This window comes from Dysidea avara, chromosome 6 (assembly GCF_963678975.1).
Source record: "Dysidea avara chromosome 6, odDysAvar1.4, whole genome shotgun sequence".
Classification (NCBI taxonomy): domain Eukaryota; kingdom Metazoa; phylum Porifera; class Demospongiae; order Dictyoceratida; family Dysideidae; genus Dysidea; species Dysidea avara.
Window position 1 is genome coordinate 10,909,716 of NC_089277.1, and position 25,200 is coordinate 10,934,915.

The 25,200-nt window shown below is 38.8% G+C and overlaps 2 protein-coding genes across 3 annotated transcripts in view; both read left to right on the forward strand.

Annotated features, from left to right (window-relative positions):
* Window positions 1–25,200, forward strand: part of LOC136258921 (dnaJ homolog subfamily C member 8-like) — a 110,723-nt gene that overhangs the window by 67,316 nt on the left and 18,207 nt on the right. Inside the window, exons 1-2 of one of the 2 annotated variants that reach the window (XM_066052311.1) lie at window positions 22,985–23,140; window positions 25,055–25,200. The exon at window positions 25,055–25,200 is cut by the window's right edge and continues 33 nt beyond it. The exons of the other annotated variant lie outside the window; for it this stretch is intronic. The gene's annotated coding sequence lies outside the window, so the exon portion shown is untranslated. Of the gene's footprint in view, window positions 1–22,984; window positions 23,141–25,054 lie in introns of those variants that run through there. 2 annotated transcript variants of the gene reach the window in all.
* On the forward strand, window positions 9,443–11,129 carry LOC136258317 (uncharacterized). Its single transcript, XM_066051642.1, has 5 exons — window positions 9,443–9,728; window positions 9,788–9,835; window positions 9,890–10,593; window positions 10,645–10,875; window positions 10,923–11,129. Exons 1-5 carry the CDS (start codon window positions 9,443–9,445, stop codon window positions 11,127–11,129), a joined length of 1,476 nt encoding a protein of 491 aa, XP_065907714.1.

Sequence of the window (25,200 nt, forward strand, 5' to 3'; positions counted from 1 at the left end):
TCAAACGTACTCATAATTTTTTGCTGCAAGTGTGGGAGGCCATGTTCAGGCAGATGCTACACACTTACTTAGCTAGTAAACCCAACAGTATCACAACAGATGCCAACTGCATCCTTCAGTTGAGTATAGAGACAAAGAAATCACCATTTCACACTATCAATAGGATTCGTGAGCTAGTGGAAGACACCCACACTGATGAAGGTTTTAAGAATTTCATAGACCAAATGAGTGAGGCTCACAAAACTTGGAAGCTCTGGTATCAATTTGTTTTTAGGGACTTTTAAAGCTATTATGGTCTCTATTTATCAATTAGATGCAGCAACTGGGAGCTACGCATAGCAAGCTTGAAGCAGATGGTTCCTGTATTCACAACATTTGATCGAGAATATTATGCGAGAATCATCCCTGACCACCTAGCTCAGGTTCTACAGTACCCACCAGAAGTTTTACATTGTTTCAAGAAAGGAGCATTTACAGTGAACTTAACAGGACACCCAACAAGAGCAGTTGCTCTTGACGAAGCACACGAAATGTGTATTAATAAAGATTTTAAAATGGCTGTGGTCCGCTCCACCAAACCGTATCTTCAGAAAACTAGCTTATTTTTCAATTATCGCATCAAATGTTATACAAACATTATAAATCAACATTTCCCATACTTGGACAAGCAAACTGAAACATCTGTCCTTCTTGATAGTTCCCCCCGGGCTAACAGATTTGAAGACAACATAAAACGTATGTGTGAACTAATGGTTACCAACAAACTATTTCATGATGATAAAAGCAACTGTAGGGGGTTGGTGAATGTATTTACAGGCCAAATAGCAACACAAGAGCAAACCTGTGACATGCTAACTTTTTACGAGACCGGGGAACAGGCATTTTTGAACTATGTAAAATATCATATTTTACAATGCCCCAGTGCTCAGAACGCTCCTTTGAGGCAACAAAAACTAATTACAATGACAACTAAAGCCATGCGAAAAACCAGATGCACACCTAAGGAGATGGAAACCAAGCAAGTCAATAAGTGTTTGCGACGTCACGTTGCATGGCTCAGCAGCAACAGACAGCTCCAGAGTATCCAGGAAGAGCAGTAATCTGAATTACCTCGTGCACTGTCAGATGAAGCTGGACACCCACACCGAGGAAACAAGAGTACATGGACTGATAAGCTACTGAATCGTTATCAGATGGCAGACCCCCCTGTGTTTTTATCATGCTTACCTTCAACACCTTCTGTTGTTATTATTGATGCCATGTTTATGTCAAATACCAAACCACTACACCAAACTAAGTCTTTTACAGAATACACTCAATTTCTATTTAACCAATTTGTTTTGAAGCACTTTAAGGCAGGCACACTGGAGGTACACCTAGTTTTTGATAAGCCAGCCAAACAATTCTTTAATCCTAAACAACCAGAACATATGAAGCGTTACTCTACTAGCAACAGTGAACATCAACACAGTTCAATACGTCCACATGCTAATGTACCTACCAAATGGCAAGAGCACCTTCAGTGTCAACAGTGTAAAAGATCTATTGTTGAAGCTGTTGGACTCAGTCTGCTGCAGAATGAACGCTTTCTTTTGATGGGCCACCAAAAGCTGATTTTAGCTGGGTGTTTTTCAGGTTCTGGTGAGAATATTGCTTGGTTGTTGCAACCTGGTGAATTATTCGCAGAGCAGCTGGAAAAGTATTATTCAACAGCTGGAGAAGCTGACAGCAGAATGTGGAGACATGCAACACAGTCTCAGGCTGACAACATTCTTATCTATTCACCAGACACCGATGTGTACAACATAGGGTTAAGCTACATCAATCAACACACCACTACCTCCTACACAGTGCAACTCAACACACCATCTTTAAGTGAGCATAAATACATCAATCTCAACAACTTGAGAGCAGCACTGCTCAAAGACCCAGATCTGAGTAATTTTCCACAAGATGGGCTTTGTCAGATATTACAATCACTATTTATTTGTACTGGGTGCGATTATGTTTCTTATTTCAAGTACATTGGCAAAGCAAAAGTCCTAAACAATTTCTTTCAGCATGCATCATTTATAGCTGGATCTAATATGCCAGGGAGTCCACAGAAAACTTTACAAAGCAACAAAGAAATCGGTTTTTTATCTTTCATACGGCTTGTGGGGACGTTTTATTTCAAAAAGCACTTGGATGCTTTTGTGGCACTGAAGGGACACAAAACCCCAACACATTTGTACATTTCACTAGAGCCTTCATTACAACCAAGAGAAAAACATGAGAAGTGGTTGCAGAACATTAGAGAGGTAATTAGTGACCGTATACTAAATGAAGAAGACAGGGTACCAACCTTTTCATCTCTCTGGCGCCATTGGCAGAGATCCTGCTGGATAAGTCAGCTGTGGCAGCAATCTCGTCAACATGACATCTTTATGGCTTTGCCAACACCAGAGAGCAGTGGCTGGCTATTACAGAACAACAGTACTTACACAATCGACTGGGAGGCACATGAAATTCAACAGAGAATAAAACGTAATATTGAATTTTTACCTAAAGGATGCAGCTGTAAAAAGGGCTGCAAAACACTTACTTGTGGTTGCAAGAAAAGATCATTAACTTGTGGGCCTGGATGCCTATGCCAGGGTTGTGTAAATGTCAATGTACAACAAATGGGACACTTACCCGAGGATGATGATGAGAGCAGTAGCAGCGATAGTGAAAATGAAACTGATGAGACTGGGAGTAGTATGTCTGAAAATGATGAGCAGCTAGAAGAAGAAATTATCACTGATGATGACTTATATTTTAGTACCTGTGAATATGGCATTGTATAATAGTTTTATCACTTCAATAATTGTGTGTAGCCAGCTACTTATAATGTATCTCGTAGCAAAACATGGTACAAATTTGTTTCATACAAGTACATGTAGCCATACTGCTTACATGAGTAATACATACATACCTTTTCACTTTTAAGAGATCAGATTTTGTGCATTCCTTGCCTTTGGTCCACAGCGAGGCGAAGTTTGGAGAGGTGAAATTCGTATAAAAGTTTATTTGTAACATACTTCCAATTTGCTGGTTCCAACAAGACGTAACTTATACAGTCGTCTTCAACAACTATCTTTCGACAATTCTATAGGTGAAAGTGCACCTGAATCTTACAATTACAGCACTAATTTACGCTTCGACATGGAACACCAATATCGCCATTTTCTACATTACGTAATAATTGCGCTGCAACTAAATACGTCCGTTTTTTGCCGCTTGCGTTTCGACTGTTAGTGTCTTTGTTAAAACTCCAAAACTGTGAAAAGCCATGAAGCAGTGGGCCTTATCTTGCGCTGGGTTAAAACTGACAGTGCGTTTCACTATTTTATTACATCAGATACTCACCTTAGTAGTTGTACGTTCGTTTGAAGTAAGCTTTACGTCTTTACTCAGTAGTACCCTGCTACGATACAAGGAATGAAGCAGCCTAGTGCGTTTAGCAACGGGTGAGAGGGCGCGTTAACTGGATGACGAACCGTAACGAGGATTGTACGTGACGTCACTACAGGTTTAATAGGCGCGTTGCCAATCCTTTATTACGTGTATTATCTATGGTTCCACCTGTAAACGTTTCGCGCACTGTAACGAGGATGGTCTATGACGTCACTACGTAAATAATACGGACGTTTCCAATCCATGGTTCGTATATGATCTATGGTTTAACAACCTTCTTATAAATGAACTGTAAAATTGTAATTAGTTAGCTGTAGCTATATATTTGATTTGTATATTGCATTTATACTCGCTATGCGAGGTCTTGCAATAATAATAACCATTGGACACACCGTTGGTAAAGGATTAGGCCGGAGACGGCCAGTTGAAGTGGGAATCAGCCCCGCCTCTTAATCGCTGCAATACACGAATCAACAAACAATGAAGTTAATGATGAACAACTACCACTGAACTACTAAATGATAACCACTAGCTATTCACCTTCTCTAATCTGTTTATTAGCAGATAGACTGATGACGTCACTAACAGGAAGTAACACCACAAACAACACATAACTGACATAGTTTACTGGTAATTAAACCACAACAATAAAATTTATTTTAAAAAGGATGTGGTGTGTAGTTTTCTATCAAGACTGCTTTTCTCCATTTTGCATTTGATGGTCGCTTTTCTTTTGTATTTCCCTCTCACTCAAACACAAGCACAAAATCACAGGATGACACACACTGGTGGTATAGCCTAAATATTATGAGCAATGTTGGTAAAAATAAAAATTTTGCGGATTTGCAAACACTCCCAAAATGTATTAGACCGTAATATTATGGAGGTCTAAATGTTTCAAGGCTAAAATTTTCACTGATAGCTAACCCCTAAAACCGCAAAATCAGCACCCCCCGAAATATTTAGGCTATATGGTAAATGTAAAACAAACACAATTAAATGCTCAGCAGCTGTCTGAGTTGTCAACTGGTCTTGGGTTGCCTATTAATAAAACTTGGTTTCATCCTTGGGTGCAAACTATTGCAACTTCAGTCAACTTTGTCTTTGAGAAGAATGATGTTGGGGACCATTTTCACCTGCAAGTGAAATATGTGTGAACAAAACCTGTTAACTTATAATCAACCACAAATACAGTAGATAACACAGTGTACATGCAAACAATTTGTAAAAATGTCTATTATCTTCAACTTTGGCACTTCTCTCAGGATTGAAACTGGTCAGTGTTGTTTACCTGGATGACTCACTGACCCGGATAGGTATCCACCAGGATGGCTCAAGACATAACCCAAGAGCTATATCCACTGGTTTATTAATACTATACAAGGTAAGCTATTTTAATTAATGATCAGTTGACATGATCCATATAAGCCTATAGGCAGCAAAATACATTCCCTGTGGCTTCATGAATACATCTATGCACCTTACTGATAGACTACACTATGTATGGCTATAGGCAATATCACATGTTCCTGATAAGTGGGCAAAGTAGCTGGCCTGCTGAAAGACAGTGAAGCCAACGGACACAGCTTCACACCTGCGACACACCTTACTAATAATTTGTCAACTATACAACACACAATCCTGATAAGTGGGTATGGTTCACTAAAGAAGCTAGGTTGCTGCTGGACTAGAGTATAACACATTAAATTTATAAACTTCTACACTATTAATACAGATCATGTGATCCCAGGTCAGACCCAGACAAAATATGACCTGGCTGACATGACCCAGTTTCAACCATGACTAACATACGTACATTTCCTATAACAGTTAAACTGAGTAACACATACCATACCACACAATCATACACATAGTACATATAAACTACATGTATGCACACTTGTATTAACCCATGACCAAGAGCTGCTTTGATCAAGTGAATACCACAAGCCTACTGTAGGACAATAGTTTTGTGGGAATTGGAAATAGAAAGTGAAAATGGAAAACTGAATTGTTAAGAAAAGTCGAGAGAAAATAGTAACCAAAGATTCACATTTGAAACAGCACACTCACACACACACATACGCACGCACGCACGCACACAAGCAACAAACAAATACACATACAAACTAGACAGACAAACAGACACACACCCACCTACACACACTACAAAAAACACTGTTACGTGTGTGTGTGTGTGTGTGTGTGTGTGTGTGTGTGTGTGTGTGTGTGTGTGTGTGTGTGTGTGTGTGTGTGTGTGTGTGTGTGTGTGTGTGTGTGTGTGTGTGTGTGTGTGTGTGTGTGTGTGTGTGTATTTATGCTACACATGTATATTGTATACTCACTTGTTGATAACTGTGTCGTCTTGACCTCTTAACATCATAATATCTGTTAACAAACAATTGGTAATAAATTAGTTTACAAAACCAAATTTTATGTACATGTAACATGTGGCACAAGATCTGGGATATTATGCTATAGTGTGTGAGGACAACTCTTGCTGTGGCTAAGAGGGAGCTGTAACTGGATTGTATATGAACAGTTTTAAATGTTTAATATTCCTCATAAAGGGTATCATTAACAATGTTGATATAAATGTTACTGTGTATATTAGTAACAAAACCAACAGTACTTAAGATGTCTAACCTGTCTAACTTCCATCACCAGAAGAAAAATGATTTTGCAATGTACAGCTACATGAGGGAGTGGCATTCCAATACTTCATCTTTAGTCAAAGGAATGGAAACTACAAAATACCTGAAAATGTAACAGTACTTGACTCTTGAGTAAATCACAACATAATTGTATGTACATAACTACACACAGCACCGAAATACCTAAAATTAATACCTATGTGCTACTCAGGAAAATCACTATTGGTAACCTACAGGAGGCTGTACCATGTCTCACAGGTAAAGTGCGGGCAACCGAAGGCCCACCAGTGAGACATGTACAGTTGGCCCCAGTTAACACCATGTACCCATTAAATGATGTTACAACTGGTGGGCTACTTCATGCTGACACTAGGTCCCCATTCAACAGCTGGGTAGCTGGGTACACTGGAACAATCTGAGTAAAATTTTTTGACCCAGCACAACCAAGTATACAACCCGGAACAACTGGTTTATCTTGTTAGTATCCATGGTAATGAAGCTTTGGTTGGATAAAGCAGCATCCAAATGTTATTAAACCAAACAAAGCTTCGAAGCTTCATTGTCTCAACCTTAATGTCACTTATAGAGCTTTGCGTGGGCGAGATCAAAGGAAAAAGTGTACTTCAAATTTCATAAAGTACACTTTCAGCCAGCCAACATACTTCATCGACAACTAAGAGTGCTTTATTGTACCGCAGAGTGCTTTATTGAACAAATAAAGCACTCTTTGTGGGCAATAAAGCACAGTTGCACACGTGCTCTAGAGCAGGCTAATAGCCTGCGGGACTCATGCCAGTACGACTAATCACCCAAGCTGGTGAAGGCTGATAGCCTTGCCGTGCTGAGTGATCAATCACCCCAGCCAATACGAGTGCTACCACTGGATTGCTTTTATAGACATACCTAAATACTTCGATGCTGGGTGGGATAAGGTAACGTTGCTGTTACGTTTGTTAATGTAAACGAACAAGTCCTGAAGATATCACGGAAATATTTCACCATGTGACTCACAATAAAATCGACTGTGGGTTGCAAGCAAAACCTGCCAAGACGCAATGAACGTCTACCATGCCAAACGATGGTGAAATACGCGGTGAGCTACTTTGTTAAACTAGTTGTGTGTTGTTCAGGCTGCTAATAATTAGTGCAACACGTGTTAATTACGAGTCCTAGTGTATGGTGAAGCTATACAACTAGAAAGTTCCATAAATCATTTAAAGCATAGCCTTGCCCGTGCTATATGAAAAATAAAGTACTCGGCTGCGCGCCTCATACTTTATTTTTCATATAGCACTCGTGGCTATGCTTTAACATATACTAACAGAAGCAGCAACAATAACAGTACATACAGTGGACTTTTGGTTATCTGAACCACAATGGTCTCTGGCAATGGTGAAGTGTCTATGATGTGAGGGAATTTTTGGATATACAGTACATTTACATGCAAAGCCCTGTTGAAATACTTTAGAATTTGATTGTCTGGTGGTTAAGCATACGTACATATTAAGCACGCATTACATATTATTCTGTACTTTATTATGGTTAATAAGTGTATACTTATGAATAGGCATGATGCTCCAACCTCAATGAGGTGAGGCTATAGTATACAAGAGAAGAAAGGCTAGAGATTTGTTAACTGTGGGAGGATCAAAACTTCACTTGGAACATGGTCAATAATAATGATGCAGATGACATTGCCTACCAAGGCTGGCTCACCACTAATTGTTGGCCTGGAAATGTTTCTATTATACAAAACCACAACTTGGTTACAAAGGAATTTGACTAAACAAACACCACACACAATACTCCTACATACATTTCATGCCACCTATCAATGTATACTGTGTGGCAAATATGTTACTGTGTGTGAGGATTGTTGTGGCTAAAGGGGAGCTGCAAATGGACTAGTGGATGAACACCTTTAATAATGGCTTAACATTCATGAATAACTTTTCAGAAATGTGTAACAATGCAACAATGTATTAGTAACACAACCTGCAGCACTTACTGTAGCTGTCTAACTGTGTAGAAAAATAATAGTCACATGTACGAGGGACTTGCTCTTCAATAGTCCAATCTTCATCCTAAGTCAGAAGTTGAAAAATGCTGAAATTTCGGGTGGAACTTTGGGCGCCCACACTTCATCAGTGAGATATGGTACATCCTCTTTTAGGTTACTGAGCTGACTAAGTAGCACACAGGTATTTAGGTACTTTAGTGTTGTGTGAAGTACATGCAATTATGCTGTGATTTTCTCAAGAGTCAAATGCTGTTATACGTATTTACATGTACAGTTGACCCCAGTTAACACTAGGGTTGGGCAATATTTCAATAAATTGCCAATATCGCCTAGTCAAGTGCTCACAATACCATTATCACATGTATTTTGCCTTCACAATATCATCAAGAGTTAATAATAGAGGGAGGGAGAGTATCCAACGCTCAATAGGCCTGTGTAACATGAGCGCGCACCTTGGATGGCTTCTGGCTAGACGTAAAATCGATTATCATCGTACTTGTCTGTAATTCGAATGTGTGTTAATAATTGGATTAGTCGCTTCTTGCTGACTTAGCCGGTTCAATGTTTTGTACCGATATTGGAGCCGAGTGGAACCCATTGTGTGCGCGTCATGGATACTCCAGTCCGTAACCCGGCACGTCGACAGATTAGAGAGGAGTCTTCTTCCCGGAGAATCGAACCCCCAGCTGATGTTCAACAGGAGGATGTTTCTAGTAATGAAACGATGGATGGTTCGAGTACGCTTCAACTGGAATGGATCTATAGTAAGGAAGGACCCAAATTTCCAGAGCTCGTAGTTACCCTTTCATACACACTTGACGGAAATAAACCTATAATGGTTGTTACACAGCGTGGATTAGCCTATCATCTGCCCCTAGGTTTCACGTCTCGCGTTCAGATAACGCTTCAAGAAGATGGAAGATATCAAGTACGCGTCTTACTGCAAGAACTGGAAAGTGGCACTCTCAGCAACCAGCAGGAAGTACACGAATTGTTGAAAAGGTTTAGCAAGACGACTCCATACAAATTTTGTCCAGGGATAGAGTGGACATATTACCAGGAGCACTACCATGAGGTGATACGTTTCCACATAAAGAGTGTGAGATACACAGAGTCACCATTTTATCGGGTGGAGTCTGTCAATTGTAATCGGTTGTTTACACTGCCATCCAATGCCCCAGTTGCAGACAAATGTAAAGCTGAAGTTGTCTGCTCAGCTTGCAAGAGATTAATCTCTCATCTAGACAGACAATTACAACGCACCAAATGTGAGAGTCCAGCAAGGAAGATCAAAAGGCAAGCTTCCTCTTAAAAAGCTAGATTATCGTATATGTCCCCAAGAAGTCAAATGAAGAGGAGAGAAAATGCTTCAATGGAACGAGATATTGATAAGAGGAAGCTTGCCAAATATGAAAGTACCAAGATAACTTTGTCGGATCACCAGCACACACAGATGTGTGATGTGATGAGTACTGTCGATGGTGTTGCTGTTGATGAATTACAGCATATATTTGAGGAAGGAGAAGCCCATGGTGTTAGTGACAAGTTAAGGGAGATATGGACGACAGATAAGAGGGATCAGCTGGAACAATTTAAGGAAGATCAAGCAAGGAATGGTAGGGAATAGATAGTAAATGCGAAAAAAATAAAATTAATGCAATTTGTATTTTCCTAGTCACTGGCGAACGAAACAATCGATGGAATATGATCACTATCCGGATTGGTAAGGCTATTGTAGTATGTCAATTTGAGTTCATATGTGGTCTTTATTTTATAGCTTTTGCTATTTTTACCAGAAGTGCCGCAGCTTATGAAGCACTTAAGAGCTTTGATATTTTGCAGCTGCCTTCTAGGTCATTATTGCAATCATACACTGGTACATTTTTGCATGAACCAGGTGCCAGTAGCAATTCCATATCTGACCAGGTTGCTCAGTATGTCTTGTTCAAAGCTGAGTGTGAGAAGCAAGGCAAACATCTCCCCAAGTCAGATGGTGTGCTGGTGTTCGATGAGGTCAAAGTGGCATGCCAACTAATGTGGAATTCACGAAATAACACATTGTCTGGACTAGCAATGACCAATAAAGATCTGATGTCACTTACTGATGTTTACCAGCTCCTGCAGGCACCCAAAGTTGTAGCACAGACATCTTACATACTTCAATTTTTGTGGCGTGATTTGACCAGCACCTATGACATTGTTGGTCCATATTTTACTTGTGCTGATTCAGTTGACAGCAAATTTGTTTTGACATGTGTGCTTGAGACTATCAAACTATTCCAACATCATGGATTGAAGACTAGTTTGTTAGTATGTGATGGTTGTGCTGCAAATCTTACAACCATCAAGGCTACTCAAGGACAGCATGGTGCATATTCTCTTCAAGCTGACTCCACAGACAAGTTTGAATTTGAGCCTTGGTTCATCAATCCGTTTAGTCCTCCAGACTTAATTTTTTGGTTGGTCTGTCCAACACACCAGGTAAACAACTTTGTGAATTTTTAATTCCACTTTTTAATAAACATTTAACAGCTCAAGAATATGATTAATGCTCTATTTTCGTTGAAGATTGGAGGTACTAAGCTTTTTCAATGTGGAAAAGGACAGAGTTCTTTTGGGTGGGCCACCATTGTGGTTATGTATAAACGAGAGGTTGGTAGAGCCAGACAACAACAGACCCACATGGTTCCACGTCTGAAAGAAGTACATGTACTAAGGGACTCTTGGACAAAGCTAAACGTTTCGCCGGCCAAAATCATGCAGGTTTGTTAAATTTATCAATATATTTAAAGTTAAAGTTGTTTATGCAGCAGGAGGAAGTATTAACAGAGTTGTACTCCTATATTCATCAAGAACCACCACCGCCCAATGTAGCTTCTACCATTGAAGCCCATAAATACCTTGAAGCTTGTAGCCTAATATTTGAGAAGGGATTTCTTTGTCATGACAAAATTTGTTCCATGGATTCCACTGTTTTACAAAACATTTCTCAAGGCTATAAGTATTTTACTACATGATTTCAACACTGCTTTCTGAAGGTACTATACTAGTTGCTGACTGCACTTGCAACATGCCTTAAATAATTATTTATTGTCTAGATAAAGATTTTGCCCATACGTCTAGCACACAAAAGGTCTTTCTATCATGGCAGAGTAAGTTAATTAATTGTTTGTGTGTAATTTTATTCTTTGATTTTACCAGCATGGGATTTGCTACGTATAGACATTTATGGATTCCAAGCTTTCTGTAAGTATTTTCTTGAGAAATATCCAGGGTACTTTGTTTCTCCACTGAGGATATCTGGTTCATCCATTGAAAGTCTCTTTAGTCAGTTTAAGCACAACGCAGGTGGAAAACTTGACGCCTGCAACTATGCTACTTCTAGATGTGCACACCTAGTGAAACAGTGTGCTGCTGTACATCACAGTGGGGCTGGATATCGTGATCAGACACTTAGTTGCCTTGAAATCCCCCTAAAGAAGAAGACGTATGGCACCAAGATAACTTTGGAATGACATAATACATCTATTATTACCTCTTGTATTATTTATTTGGGCTTATGAACCTTTAATGACATAAAAGCTTACGTACAAATTTTTGAAATACATGAATTTTGTGGTTGTTTGTCTGCCAATGAAAATTTCATGATAAACCTTAATACAGTGTACCTTGAAAATCCGTACATATATGGTATATAGACTATAACATGTATCCCACAAAAACAAACATAATATTATTTTCCTACTTTACTGGACAATTTTGTATGGTCACTTAATAATGTAGTACGTAAGTTTGTATCAACAGTTGATGCTAATCCTTTCTTGGCTGCGAATTCCTGTTTTGTGGCTGATATAAATTCCTGAATCCTTGCATTGCAAAGTTTCCTAGTAAATTCTTAGTATATGTTATTCATTGCCAACTCGCTTTCATTGTCAAAAATGGTTGCTGGAAGTCGCTGTTTTAATGCACTACTGAAATCATCCTTGTATGTGCCTTTTCTCAATTCATCGTGAGTAACCTTTAAAAATTAAGTAATTCAGTAGAGAACACACAAGGAGTATGACTTACCTTTATCAAGTTGTCCCCATGCTCATTTAAAGATTCTATGTTCACAAGCAACTTAACTTTAGTATCTATTTTCTGTAGAAATGGTATAAATACCTTATGCGGGAAGTACATAAAACCTCGATCTCTATATTGAAGGTATCCAGGTATATCGGATTTATCTTTAGTGTTGATGGCCTGCAACATACTTATTTCTATTGATGTCAAATTCTTGTTCCTTGATGTTTTTATCTGCTTGTATCGTCGTTGCAGCATTTCACATAGGGCTCCTCCACCAAAACGATAATAGACTCCTTCTTCTTCAATATCAGGAGCCACACTACTTGTAGCTGTTTTACCTTGTTTGGTTTGAAATGATGATACATGTTCCAGGAGTGTGTTACATACTGCAGATGACAAGGATGTCATAACTGGTCTACAAATAAGGACTGACATGGTGTGCTCCTTCAAGAAATCCAGCCATTTCTGCCTGACATTTGTTAATTCCGGGGTCTCTACCAAATGAATAGCTGCCAAAGTGTATTTTTCTTCCAACAGAAATGCGCTACAATATTCCAGCCACCTTAACTGGAATCGCATCTGCAAGTTTTTCTCCTTTTTGCACTCGCAGTGAAGCGTTACAAAAGTTTGACGATGATTCTCGACCAGTCCTTGTAACAGTTGCATCTCTTTACGCAGTTCTTCAATGAAACACATCAGTGGGCTATTCATAAATTCTTGATTCAAACACATGACTGCTTCGCTTACAAGAACACTCGCGTCTAGGGATTTCAAAGAATCCTGTAACGTCTTACACGTTTTCTTCGGCATGACCTTTGTCTGACGCTGCTTCTTGGGCTTGGGTGCTTCTTCACACCGCGGTCTTTTAGAAGCCATTGCGGCCAGCTCACAAGATACAGCACTGTAAAATCGTATCGATATCGCAGTCCAAACGCGCGCCTCTTTTTGCTCCTTCTTTGAGGTTGTTAACACGTCTGGCCAGAAAAGCCAAGCAAGGTGCGCGCTCATATTACACAGGCCTATTGAGCATTGGATACTCTCCCTCCCTCTATTGTTAACCCTTGATATCATTATATTTCACAATAATCATCACATTTATCATCTAATTTTGTCGCTTCTTGACCTCATATTTATACAGTTCATGTATATTATTGCTAACTATGTCAATTAGTTAACTTGTTAGCAAAGAAGTTGTGTTTGTAAACTAATTCTCAGTGAAAATTATTACGGACTTTTCAAATTACGTGGTTGTGTTTCAATTTTCACATGCAATATTGCAATAATCACATTAAATGACTTGCAATAATGGCATGTCACAAAATTCAATATTGCCCAACCCCAGTTAACACTATGTGCCCATTAACTGGTGGGCTACTTCATGCTGACACCAGGTCCCCATTCAACAGCTGGTATACTCCTTAATCGGGCTTGGCTTCAAATGTATTCCAACTAATCTTTGTTTTACACACTTAGTCAATATTATAGCTTTATCTTCAGTGCCAAACCAGTATTAAGAACAATAGACTCAAACCATTTGATCTCACCTTTGACACACTGGCTCCTGAGTATACGGAATTTTACGAAATAACTTTTAATTGCAATTAAGAGGCGCTAGTTATCTCTACTGAGGAGGCAGCCCACCCAGCTGTAATATCAGTTAATGGTTGTGTGGTGTTAACTGGGGCCAACTGTCCATGTCTCACATAATGGGTGAAAGTCCAGGCCGGGCTTTGGTTGCCCACACTTCACCTGTGAGACATGGTACAGCCTCCTTTAGGTTACCAGCAGTGATTTTCTTGAGTAGCACACAGGTATTTAAGATATTTCAGTTCTTCGTGTAGTTACATGTAATTACACTATGATTTGCTCAAGAGTCAAGTGCCATTTATTTTTTAGGAATTTTTTCAACTTCCATTTTCAATGGTCATAATATGCAGTACCAGGAGTTCATAATATATATACTGAGGAGAGTGTCCTACTCTCATATGCCCCTGTACAAGGGCGTATTGTGAAGTTATGATGCAACAACAAGATGTTGTAGTTTGTGATGCATGAGCAGCCGTAAAAGTGCAAGAATCGTTACCACCATTTTACACTCGCGATGTTCAGGATAGCTGTATTCGCGAATGGCCTAGCAAGAAATGCCTACGAAGCAGTCTTAACTTATGAAGGAACGATTGTAGTTCGGTGAGAAACGCTTAGAGCTGGAGTTAATTTGGTTGCTAGTGATGTTGTTAGGCACACATTCAATTGATACCATGTTCAACTAATGACATCATTTATTATACAAAGAAAAACAGGCAAACTCAGAAGTACTTCACGATACGCCCTTCTACGGGGGTATATGAGAGTAGGATACTCTCCTCAGTATATATATTATGAACTCATAATCGCCCATCAATACAAAAACATATTTCATTCAGTTAACACAATTAGTATGTAGGTCACTACATGACATGTTACTGTACACCCACCACATTTAACGTGAACAATAAACACTTCTATTATGGATACCTTGAGACCAGTGTCCTCCTTAGAGAGGTGTCCTGAGTATCAAGGTGTCCACATGTCCGTAATGAAGGGTTCCACCTATAATTTTGTATTACTGGATACCATATAACTGCTAGTGGTGTTGACTTGTTAGGTTTATTACAACAAGGTCTGAGCTGTTCAGCCTCAAAGAATTTGGGACCATTAAACTGTGAAGTGTCGTGATTTCTAATTGTACTGGACCATGGACAGACATCTTGATTATGAAAGCCATCTTGCTGAGTTCCACTTTGTATTTGGTAATGTACAGTTAGCTAACATGTGTACAGTATATACAGTATGTATGTACACACTAAAACAATTGGTTATAAAATATTCTATGCTACTGTAAAACATGAAGGACTGGTTTTGATTTAAGCGCTTCATAAAGAACCACTATAAGATGGTACAGGCTGGAAGAGTTCTGTGGTTTGTGTTGTGTTGCAGAGAAAGGGAAGCACTTCCAACATAAGTAGCAGATGGATTCATTATGCATGTTAAAAGGAACTACAGCACCGCCCAGAGGTAATGTTACAATCCCTTGTGAGTGCTCAAATCCAGGCCACAACTTGACATGACGCACAACTGGAATACATCACGTGCGAAGGCACGCGGTTACTGGAGCAGCCACCCGAGGGAGCTCACCTACCGTGGCTACAGTTGATGAGTTAGTTAGCACACACGTGCCAAAGAAATCGTGGGTTGAAAATTGGCTACTCGAATGTCAACTGCTCGCAAGTGTAATGTTACCTCTGGGCGGTATCGTACACAAAACTAGTTACCTCAAGATATTGTGCATGTGTACCATGCGACTTCCATGCATGTTTACTGTAACATGACTATTCCATGTATGTGAGGTGTATGTATCATGTAACATGTTACAGTGAGGGGAACATCCATCTACCATGCATAGTACATGTGCAATCTTTCCAGCTAGCACTTGAGAACACAATTACAGTACATTACATATACCAGTATGTCAGTGTGTACAAACATGAGAGACTAGACACATATCAGAGGTAGTTAGTTGGTCACACATCACAATTTAACGGCAAAATAGCATATGCAATTACACAACCAAACATGGCACGAGAATCAAAATTTTAATTTTTATGTCAGATTAATGGATGAGATCAAGGAATCTGTGCATGACGTATGACTTTCTTACCAAAAGATGTATCTACCTTTCATGGTAGATACTTGACTTTGCTTTTCTCTTCTTTTCCAAAGTCTTCAGCACATCCTGCAAAAAAAAGAACGATTCACAGGTAAGTAATACAGTTAAAAGATTCAACAAGAAAACAAGTCAATTAATGTCTGTAACCATAGCAACACAATCACTGTCACTCTAGTGAATAGAACACACTGTTACTGTTATGAGAGGTAACAACATAACAGGGAACTGTAAATGTGATTAGTACAGTGGGACCTTCATTATGTGTAATTAGTTCAATCACATTGTGTTCAGATAAGTGGATTTGTCTGGCCCATTCATTTACAAACAGGTTTATTAAACTACTCTAATAGAACATACAGTAGTTGTCATAATATTCAGTCATTAATGCTGTTTGGATGATCAAACACTTACTGTACTCTCATACATAATAATGCCCACCTGGTATATCCATCAACTTCATGAGATAGGTTACCTACTAGGTAGACAAAATGCATTGATAACAATGACCAATTTTTGGCTATAACTTGAGGGGAAGGGAACAACCATTCTCTTTCGCTACACAACACTAGTGGCTGACAAACCTAAAACCTCAGTTTACTTTGGGCATGGCCTGTAGTCACCATTAACACATAACTTAATTAAAATGCCAAATAGATTATGTCTAGCCTCTCCCACATCATTTGTTTAATGAAACCAATTAATGTGGCCAACATAAGCCTTATAAGTGAGTAATTTAAGCTTTATTAAAGGATATATAGTGCTTCTAAATAATACTCACCTTACAGGGACGCCATCAAACACTCTTAGCTTGTTCGCTACTTCTTCACTTTCTTGTAGTTTTGTGTGGTACCATGTGATGCACCACACACCATGTGATGCACCACACACCATAAGATGCAGATTGGTGTCCAAAAGTGGAATGGGCCACGAAATACTTTTACATCACAGGAAATCATGATACTTTACTACAAAAAGAAAACACACATCAATCTATGGACATACACAATATAAGTTAGGAATGTAAATATACAACAAGTATAAGAAAAAGTTACAAAGAACAATATGAGAGGTGTCTCTACAATCAATCCACTGACTATGCAAATTACGGATGATTCTCATAATAGCCAGCACTGAAGCTATGACGTGTTATCTTGAAGTCAATACTTACGTATGTGGTAGTGAAGAAAGAAATGGGAGACAAGCGTGCACTTTTGCTGCTACATTTGGCAAACAGGCATGTCTTGGGCTTAGCAAAGTGACGTTGTATTAAAGAAATAAGCCAATTGTGCTTGGCTAGAGCCATCAGTCAATCAGGTAGTCAGTCAGTTAATACAAATTTTTTGAAAAAACTTTAAAATAGAAACTTGTTAGAAGTGCTTCGGGATACTCTAAATGTATTTTAGTACTTGACTACACCTAAACAATACCGCCAGGCTGGCATGAACAAAAAAGCAAGGGTAGTTTTTGGGTGATATTTTAGGGCAGGAACACCCAAACCTTCATGGTCCCTATACAGCACTACATACCACATTGTATGATAAACACAAAGCTAATATGCAAATATATTAATTTAGAATATGACCTTCACTTTTTTGTTGTTGTTTCTGTAGAAGCTTCCATTGTTATTGATTCCTTCACATCTTACACCCATTATCCTATGAACAATCATAGCAACACTAACAACAATTCTGATACTGCACTTAACCACCACATGTAACCACAAATACAATCATTTGCTGTAACCACAAATACAATCATTTGCTGTAAGTACAGATTTTGGACAATATTACTCACCACTAAGGACTGCTTTGGTTACTATGGAAACAAGTCAACCAGTAGATGAGTCACACTGTCAGTAAAAAAAGGTTGCAACAATAAAACACTTCAGCAAATGACAAAAACAATACTATAACAAGTCAAAAGTAACATGTCACCTCATGTGTTGTGTTTACAGGTCAAACAAGTACAAGTCAGTCAAATTCTTCAAAATAATTTTTTTTTAAATTCGTAGCAACTTTTTGCAAGCGTTTTGGGGGTCATACTGAAGGTACTTAATTCTGGACTTGGTTATACCTGCCAAGGTGCCATGAAGGTATCGTTCAATACAATTATGAGAAAGTACAAACCTTCATGATCCCTAACATACACTACTACCATCAACCTCATTGTGTGTTATAACTATTACTGGTACTATTGGACACCATACAACAGCTACCGGTGATTGTGGTGAAGTCTTTAAACTTTAAAACATTACTCATAAACTAGGTACACCTCACACTACACCACTGATATTCCAGGAGGAAAGTGTAGGACTAGTAACCTGTACTAAGGTGTACTAAGTCTCATGATGATATCAACAAAGTCATACCAGACCACACCCACTATACAAGGACAGTTTAGTATTAGCTTCCCTGGTTAATAATGGGTCCAATATAAAGTTTAATACAGACTACATTTCACATTTACTTCTTGCATGGCTGATTTTAGCGTTAACGATTTTGCTCACGTGGGTGTGTACAGACAAACAAATATTATAGGTAAACACACATACGCACGCATGCACGCACATGTTTCTACAAAAACAACTTCAGTAAACCAGGCGAGCGACCACAGTTGGCCAAAATGCTTTAAATATTGAATTTCAACAATTGTCTAAACTAGAGTTTTGATCTGTCAGCTAACCTGACCACAGTCGGCATGCTAGAGTTCAAACAAAGCAACACACTGCCATCATTTTATGTCACAATTATAAGCTCATGTGTGACATGTGTCCTTTCTGGTTTCTATGAGTGTATATCTTCTGTGATTTAGTTCTTGGTGCAAAGAAATCACAATGAGGTGTTAATATTTAGCTTCCATCATTCATATTATGTATTTTGTTTAACTATGTTAACACTACAACCCTACTCATTTTTACACCTGTATATATACTGTAGCCATCTATCAAAATATCAGAAGTAAAGGTTTTTGATCAAATAACAGTGACAGAAACTCAGAACTGAGCTTGGGAACCTGGCTAATGTTCCAACTGCTTGACTACTGCTATCACATGTACATACACACAACAATACACTGTCATAAACACATACACTATACACAAGATAACACAAAAAAATAATTTGACTTACAAACTCACCTGTCTGGCTTTAATTCCGGTATGTGCTTATCATAAAATGAAGTGAACCAGACCACAATATTTCTGTATGATTCTTCACAGTTACAACCTAGTTCATCAGTGTCATTCAATATCGGAAATGCTCTCTCATAACAAAGTGTTGTGTCATCATTTCTGTGTGAATATATTATAAGTAGTGAGTAGCAAGTATATCACTACACAAAGAAAAGCCTCCATCAACCACACAAAACACCACCCATTGAAAAAGCACTGGGATGTGTGTGCTCCACTCAGGTATACTCAAGTCTTGTTCAGTCAAGTCTTCCTAGAATAGGACTAGCAACGCACAGGAGGACCGTTCAGGCATCACGGAGAGAGAGACACCAAATGCAAAGTGTTCCACGATAACATAAACCCACAATACTAAGCAAGACATGTCCCCCCCCCCCCACACGCGCGCACACACACACGCACGCACACACCTGACACAGAGGTGAAATTAAGTTTTCAAAGTATCCAGGACCAACCTAATGGTTAGTTGCATGTTCACGAGCACCATTCACTCTTGTGAAACTCTTTCGTAGTAGCTGTCCCTTCTATGATACAGACTCCTCCTCTAGTAACTGGCTAGACTACTTCACCTCCAGTTGTTTAATTGCTCATATCTGTGTGAATATATTAAAAGAAGTAATTATATTCATTTGCAAATGACAGGAACTGGTGGTCAACCACAGTAATGATTATATTTTAAGCCTCATAGCTAATGTGATTGCTTGCATAACACTGCTGAAACCTTATGAAAATTGTTCCGAGCCAGCTTAAATATTTTTACAGAGAAATAAAATTATTTTACAAAACCACAACTTGGTTAACACCACACACATACACCTACACACAATACCAGCCACTTCCAGCTTGAAATATTGTATGTGTAATATCCCTACTGGAAATGTTGTGTATGTAACACTATGTGACCATGTACCTAACGTGTACACACACACACCACACACACACACCACACACACACACCACACACACACACCACACACACACACCACACACACACACCACACACACACACCACACACACAAACTAACCTTCAAGTTGTTTGGTCACATCTGATACATAGCTGAAACTCACTGCAGTCTGAAATAAAAGGACATGTAGTAAACATGTACAAATAAGGATGATGTTTTTGAAAGGGTAACATGGAGGTTTATATTTTAAGGTCACAAACACAATGTCCCACCAACACATTTTAGTCAGTCACAACCAGTTGAGCTCAACTACATGGCTAACAACAATATGCTGAATAGTGTGGTGTAGAAGGTAATCTCATTCTGACCTGAGCCAGGAAACTGTCGTTGTTTTGTACAATCATTTAGTAGCTGAGTACTGTAAAAATATTTTTTGCACAATTGCAAACAATCCCATATGTACCATATGGTGGTCTAATATTTTAAGGAGAAATTTTTGTTGTTGATCAACCTTAAAATCAGCAAAAAGATAATAATTTCCCCTCAAAACATGTGGCAGAGAGGTGTCCTGAGTACCATGGTGTCCATATATCCGTAATGAAGGGTTCCACCTATAAATTTGCATTATTGGATACCATATAACTGCTACTGGTAGAGGTGAACCTTTAATATTCATAATAGGCATAAATTCACATTTAGAAATGTTGACACATTTTTGTTCATACAGTAAACTACCTACCTCACTACATTACATCAAACACACACACGCACGCACGCGTGAATACGACTTGTTTGGACTATTACAACAAAGTGTGACCTGCTCTGTTATAAACAATTTGGGACCATCCTAACATGTAATGGTTTGAGTTCTACACTTACTGTACACAAATGGGGACCATGGACAGACATCTTTATTATCAAAGTATTTCGATGAGTGTTGACTAACATGGTCATGCATGTACACACACAAAACAACTGGTTACAAAAATATTCTAACACACAATTCACACTATGCCAAACTTGGGTTATTGAACTTGAACTCAGGTTGGTTCTTGTTCACACTACATCAGACATCAGTTCAATAGTGTGCGCCAAAAACACTAACACAAGCACACAATGATTAGTTACTTAGGCACTTGATAAAAAAGCACTAGAATCATAGCTATGAAGTGTAGAGCCAGCTGAAGTCAGAGGAGGTACGATACGCACACGTGAGCGCATATGTTTTGTACAGGGAAGCTATTTCATGGGGTTATCAACGAAAAATACGTGCCGATCAAACTCTTTTCTTATGCTTAATCCAACGGTGCAGTCTACCCCATTCAACCCCAGTGGTTCAGTTTCAATATACATAGCCTAATGGAGGAACCGTCACGTGATGAATAACTAGCCAAGTAGCAAGGAGAAAACCAGTGAAAATCATCTGCACAGGTGTCTAAGTAGCTTTGCAGTTCATCAAATCTTGTCTATGGATTGATTTTCCGTGAATTAATTATTTGAAGAATGCAATCAATGCGGATTCTCTTCAATAGCGCTTAATTCGTGTCGTACCTCCTCTGAGCTGAAGTCATACAATGTAAAGGCTGCCATGTTTAAGCTAGTGACTGTTCCTTTTGGCATATTAGCATGTCTCCAGAGCATAACTGTCAAAAGAGTCTATTGGAGGTCTGCAGCCATTTTGTAGAACAGTTTTAATATACTTGCTGTGTGGCCAACTGAAGCAAATATTATTGTTAGCCAGAGTTGGCCAGACCAGAATGTGTTTACACTGACTGTATTCTATCCTGGACCAATACCAACCCATGCCAGCCCACCTCTTGTTGTGCCATACTGGACCAGTTCAGCACAACTCAATTGATTCACACTGTACTTTATTTCAAGCTGTGCTATGCTCCCCCCTCCCCCCCCCCCCCCCCCCCCCCCCCCCCCCCAAGGCTAGAAGGTAGTGTGAATGGGATGTAAATTACACACAACTCTAACAAATCAAGTCCATGTATATTATATATGTACTGTTGGACCCATCTCTTCTGATATACAACATAATATACAAGGGAGTGTCACTCTAATAGCTACTGTACTATGATCTACAACTACAGCCAAAGTGATAGTCAACAAAGAAGGTCAACTTTAATCAAAGGACAATGGTGAAACTACTTTCCCAGGATGGCCAATGCTCTAGATCTGTAAGTACTGTGTATGAAACTACAAAATATAAAATGAGTCTAGTAAAAACACACATTTTGACAAGTTGATCTGTTAACTTTGACCATAGTCATAGACCAGTAGTGTAGTGGCTAATGGGATGACAGTCTCATGTAGTGTTCAGTGTCTCATGTTAATAATTCTGTGTAACGCTCCATTGCAGTCAGGGTGAATGTTGATTGCTGCTGATTGGAAAAGACCTGTGTGCCTGTTCATCAATTATTGAAAAAAATAAAAGTGCTATTCAACAAGAATGTATAGTGATCTAAATACTGAAATGAAAACTTCGCCTTTCAGAACAGGCAAAGGTAGCTTGATGGCTGCTTGTTTTTAATACACTGATGCTTAAACAGGTTTAGGGACACCAATGAATATTCACCCTGACTGCTGTGGTGGATAGATAGCACAGACTTGTTGTACAGTGTTAGACCCTTTTTCTGCCCCCACAAAAAGAAAAACTTGGGTCTGGCTGCACAAGACTGTGTACATAGCCACATCAAATACTAGTCAGTTATCTTGTTATTGATTTACCAAAATCCAACTAGAATGTATCACGTGTCCCATTTACAACAGGATGACAACCATCAGGAACACCACACCTGTTTCACCACGCGTACGCCCAATCGCACCCTTGTAAAATAACTACCGCAAAATAGAATCAAGAAACTAAGTAGCAATTTACCTTGCAATTGAGCTCTTTCCGTGGGCTAAGATAAACTTCAGACCTCGCTTCAGAACACCGAGCGGAACACCTCGAGGAACACCTTGAAGTAACTACAATTACTCTTTATAATGCCCAACCTGCAGCTGGTGCAAGGGGTAACACAAGAATTTACTAAGCTTTTACGGTTGACGATCGAGAATCAAGGCTTTTGGAAAGATAAAATCAAGTGATCAAGGCAATATTTTGGCGATAAAACTTGTTGATCCCGGTCGCGAGCGCTGTATAACTCCATGAACTCGTGAGTTGTTTTATGTAGCTTGTTATGTAGTCTACACACACAAAGAAAAAGTAGTGGTCTGGCTACACGAGACTACTACTGTTTTTACTAGTATGGTTGTTTTTGTACCTGTATGCATGTCTCTGTAAGGGGAGCATGTTTGCAATCTGGCTTCTTTGTAAGCAATCCCTAGCTAGCAACCACCAGAACAATTTTTCATTGTGCATTTTACAAAGGCTACATGGGCTTTTTCCGTATAGCGGCTAGTACAGCAATTAAGTGGTTTTGGAAACTCCATTTTAATAGTTTTTTTTAATGATTATTTTTGTGTGTGTGTATTGTCCTGTTTGTGATTATTGAACTTGTAACTGTTGTATTTGTTTTTGTAGTTGTATTGTACGTACGTAAGTGTATTGTGTCATAGATCCTTTACTATGATTGTACAGACTGTAATGTCTTCTGCCGTGAAGAACGGCTTCAGTCGATTGTGTGGAGTTAAAAATATCTATTGTGGGTGGAGGACTGGAAATTATAGTCTCATTTGGAGTGGCCTTAGCTATCACATAGATATTAGAGGCATGAAAGTGTCCTGTACTATCTATTCTGCTAGTCTTGCTGGGGTGAGACTACTATTCTACGTGGTTCCCCAGCCACTTGTGTAGATTACAAGCTGTCTGTGGATCAAGTCACCATCTGGTCTGGGATCTTTTTCTCCGTTCAACAATGTTTTAAGTGTTATGTTTCTAACTCCCTGCTTCACAGGGTTTAGTGTAGGTCCCTAGTGGGATGGTGAATAATAAACATCCTGTCTGTTTTATTGAAATGTGACTGTTCTATTAGAATATTTTGATGGTACTAGATATCAAAGTCAGTTACAATCAAATACTGTAGCAACACTAGAATTATCATTATGGGATCAAGACACACAGTAGTGAGTTGTGTACCCAAGAAAACTGGTGTGCCACGCCATATATTGACAGGAAATAATGCAATGTATAACTCCATACTCCCTTCTCCAAATGATTTTTTGTACAAGCTCCCTCCACCTTCAGCAACGTATATACCGATTGTGAGTAAGGTCACATACGTAATCCATTGGTCAAATATGAGCCCTCAAAGTTTGCCTTAATTTCTTCATTTTGTTTTCTTGTATTGTGAGGTTTCTTTTTCCATAAATTATGAAAGCCAAATATATTTCCTTGAAATTTGGTGTACAATAAGGACATATTAAGGAAAGTTCATGTACTAGTTTGTTGCAAAAATGAAATAGTCATAGAGCTGTGGATGATTATAGGGTAAATGGGAATAACTTGAAAATTGGTGTGTGTATAGGTTTACCATCATAGCTAAACATTTTGTGGTTTAATAGAAACTGCAGTGAAAGCTACATAGTTATAATAATATCTACCTTAGTGAAGTTACAGGTATGTATGTATGTATTATATTTTCTGGCCTAATCAGTAAAACATTTTATAGTTGAACTCAAGATTATGTATTTCTCCTTGAAACAATAATCTCCGCACATACAGTTTGACCTCACTTAGTGGTGACATGTTTAATAAGCAGGTCAGGTTCCACAGTGATTACTCTTAGTCAATGTGTGTTCTATTAGAGTGTATTAATAATATAGTTTATATATAAGCATCTGAAATTGTGACTGGGCCTGCAAAAATAAGGCATGTGGTACATGATTTTGCCTACTTTTTTAAACTTTCATCACTCACAACTTTTTATACCATTATGATATGGCAATGCAAGTTACAGAATACAAATATTCAGTTCCAGTACTGAGATATTACCTGTAGAGTGATGGGGTGTAGTTTGTGCCCGCATGCCCTGTTTTCACAGGCCCAGTCACAATTGGTTTTAGTGCATGTGTTGACTTGTGTTTGTACACATGTTACCCTGTTCTGTATGTTCTCCTTCGGGTTAAAGCAATAGAGAAGAAGGACTGTGTACTAACAGGACCACAACAAATAGATCAACTGCTCATACCAGGCTCTACCTACAGTGGTGTATTTCACTCTCAACCGCCAAATTGATGCCTCTTTTACTGCAGCAAAGATGAATGGGACACAAAG

Coding starts and splice junctions, on each gene's coding strand:
- LOC136258317 (XM_066051642.1), top strand. CDS start 9,443: ATGTCCCCAAGAAGTCAAATGAAGAGGAGAGAAAATGCTTCAATGGAA. Junction 9,729..9,787: donor GGAAGATCAAGCAAGGAATG/GTAGGGAATAGA, acceptor GTATTTTCCTAG/TCACTGGCGAACGAAACAAT. Junction 10,876..10,922: donor CGCCGGCCAAAATCATGCAG/GTTTGTTAAATT, acceptor TTGTTTATGCAG/CAGGAGGAAGTATTAACAGA.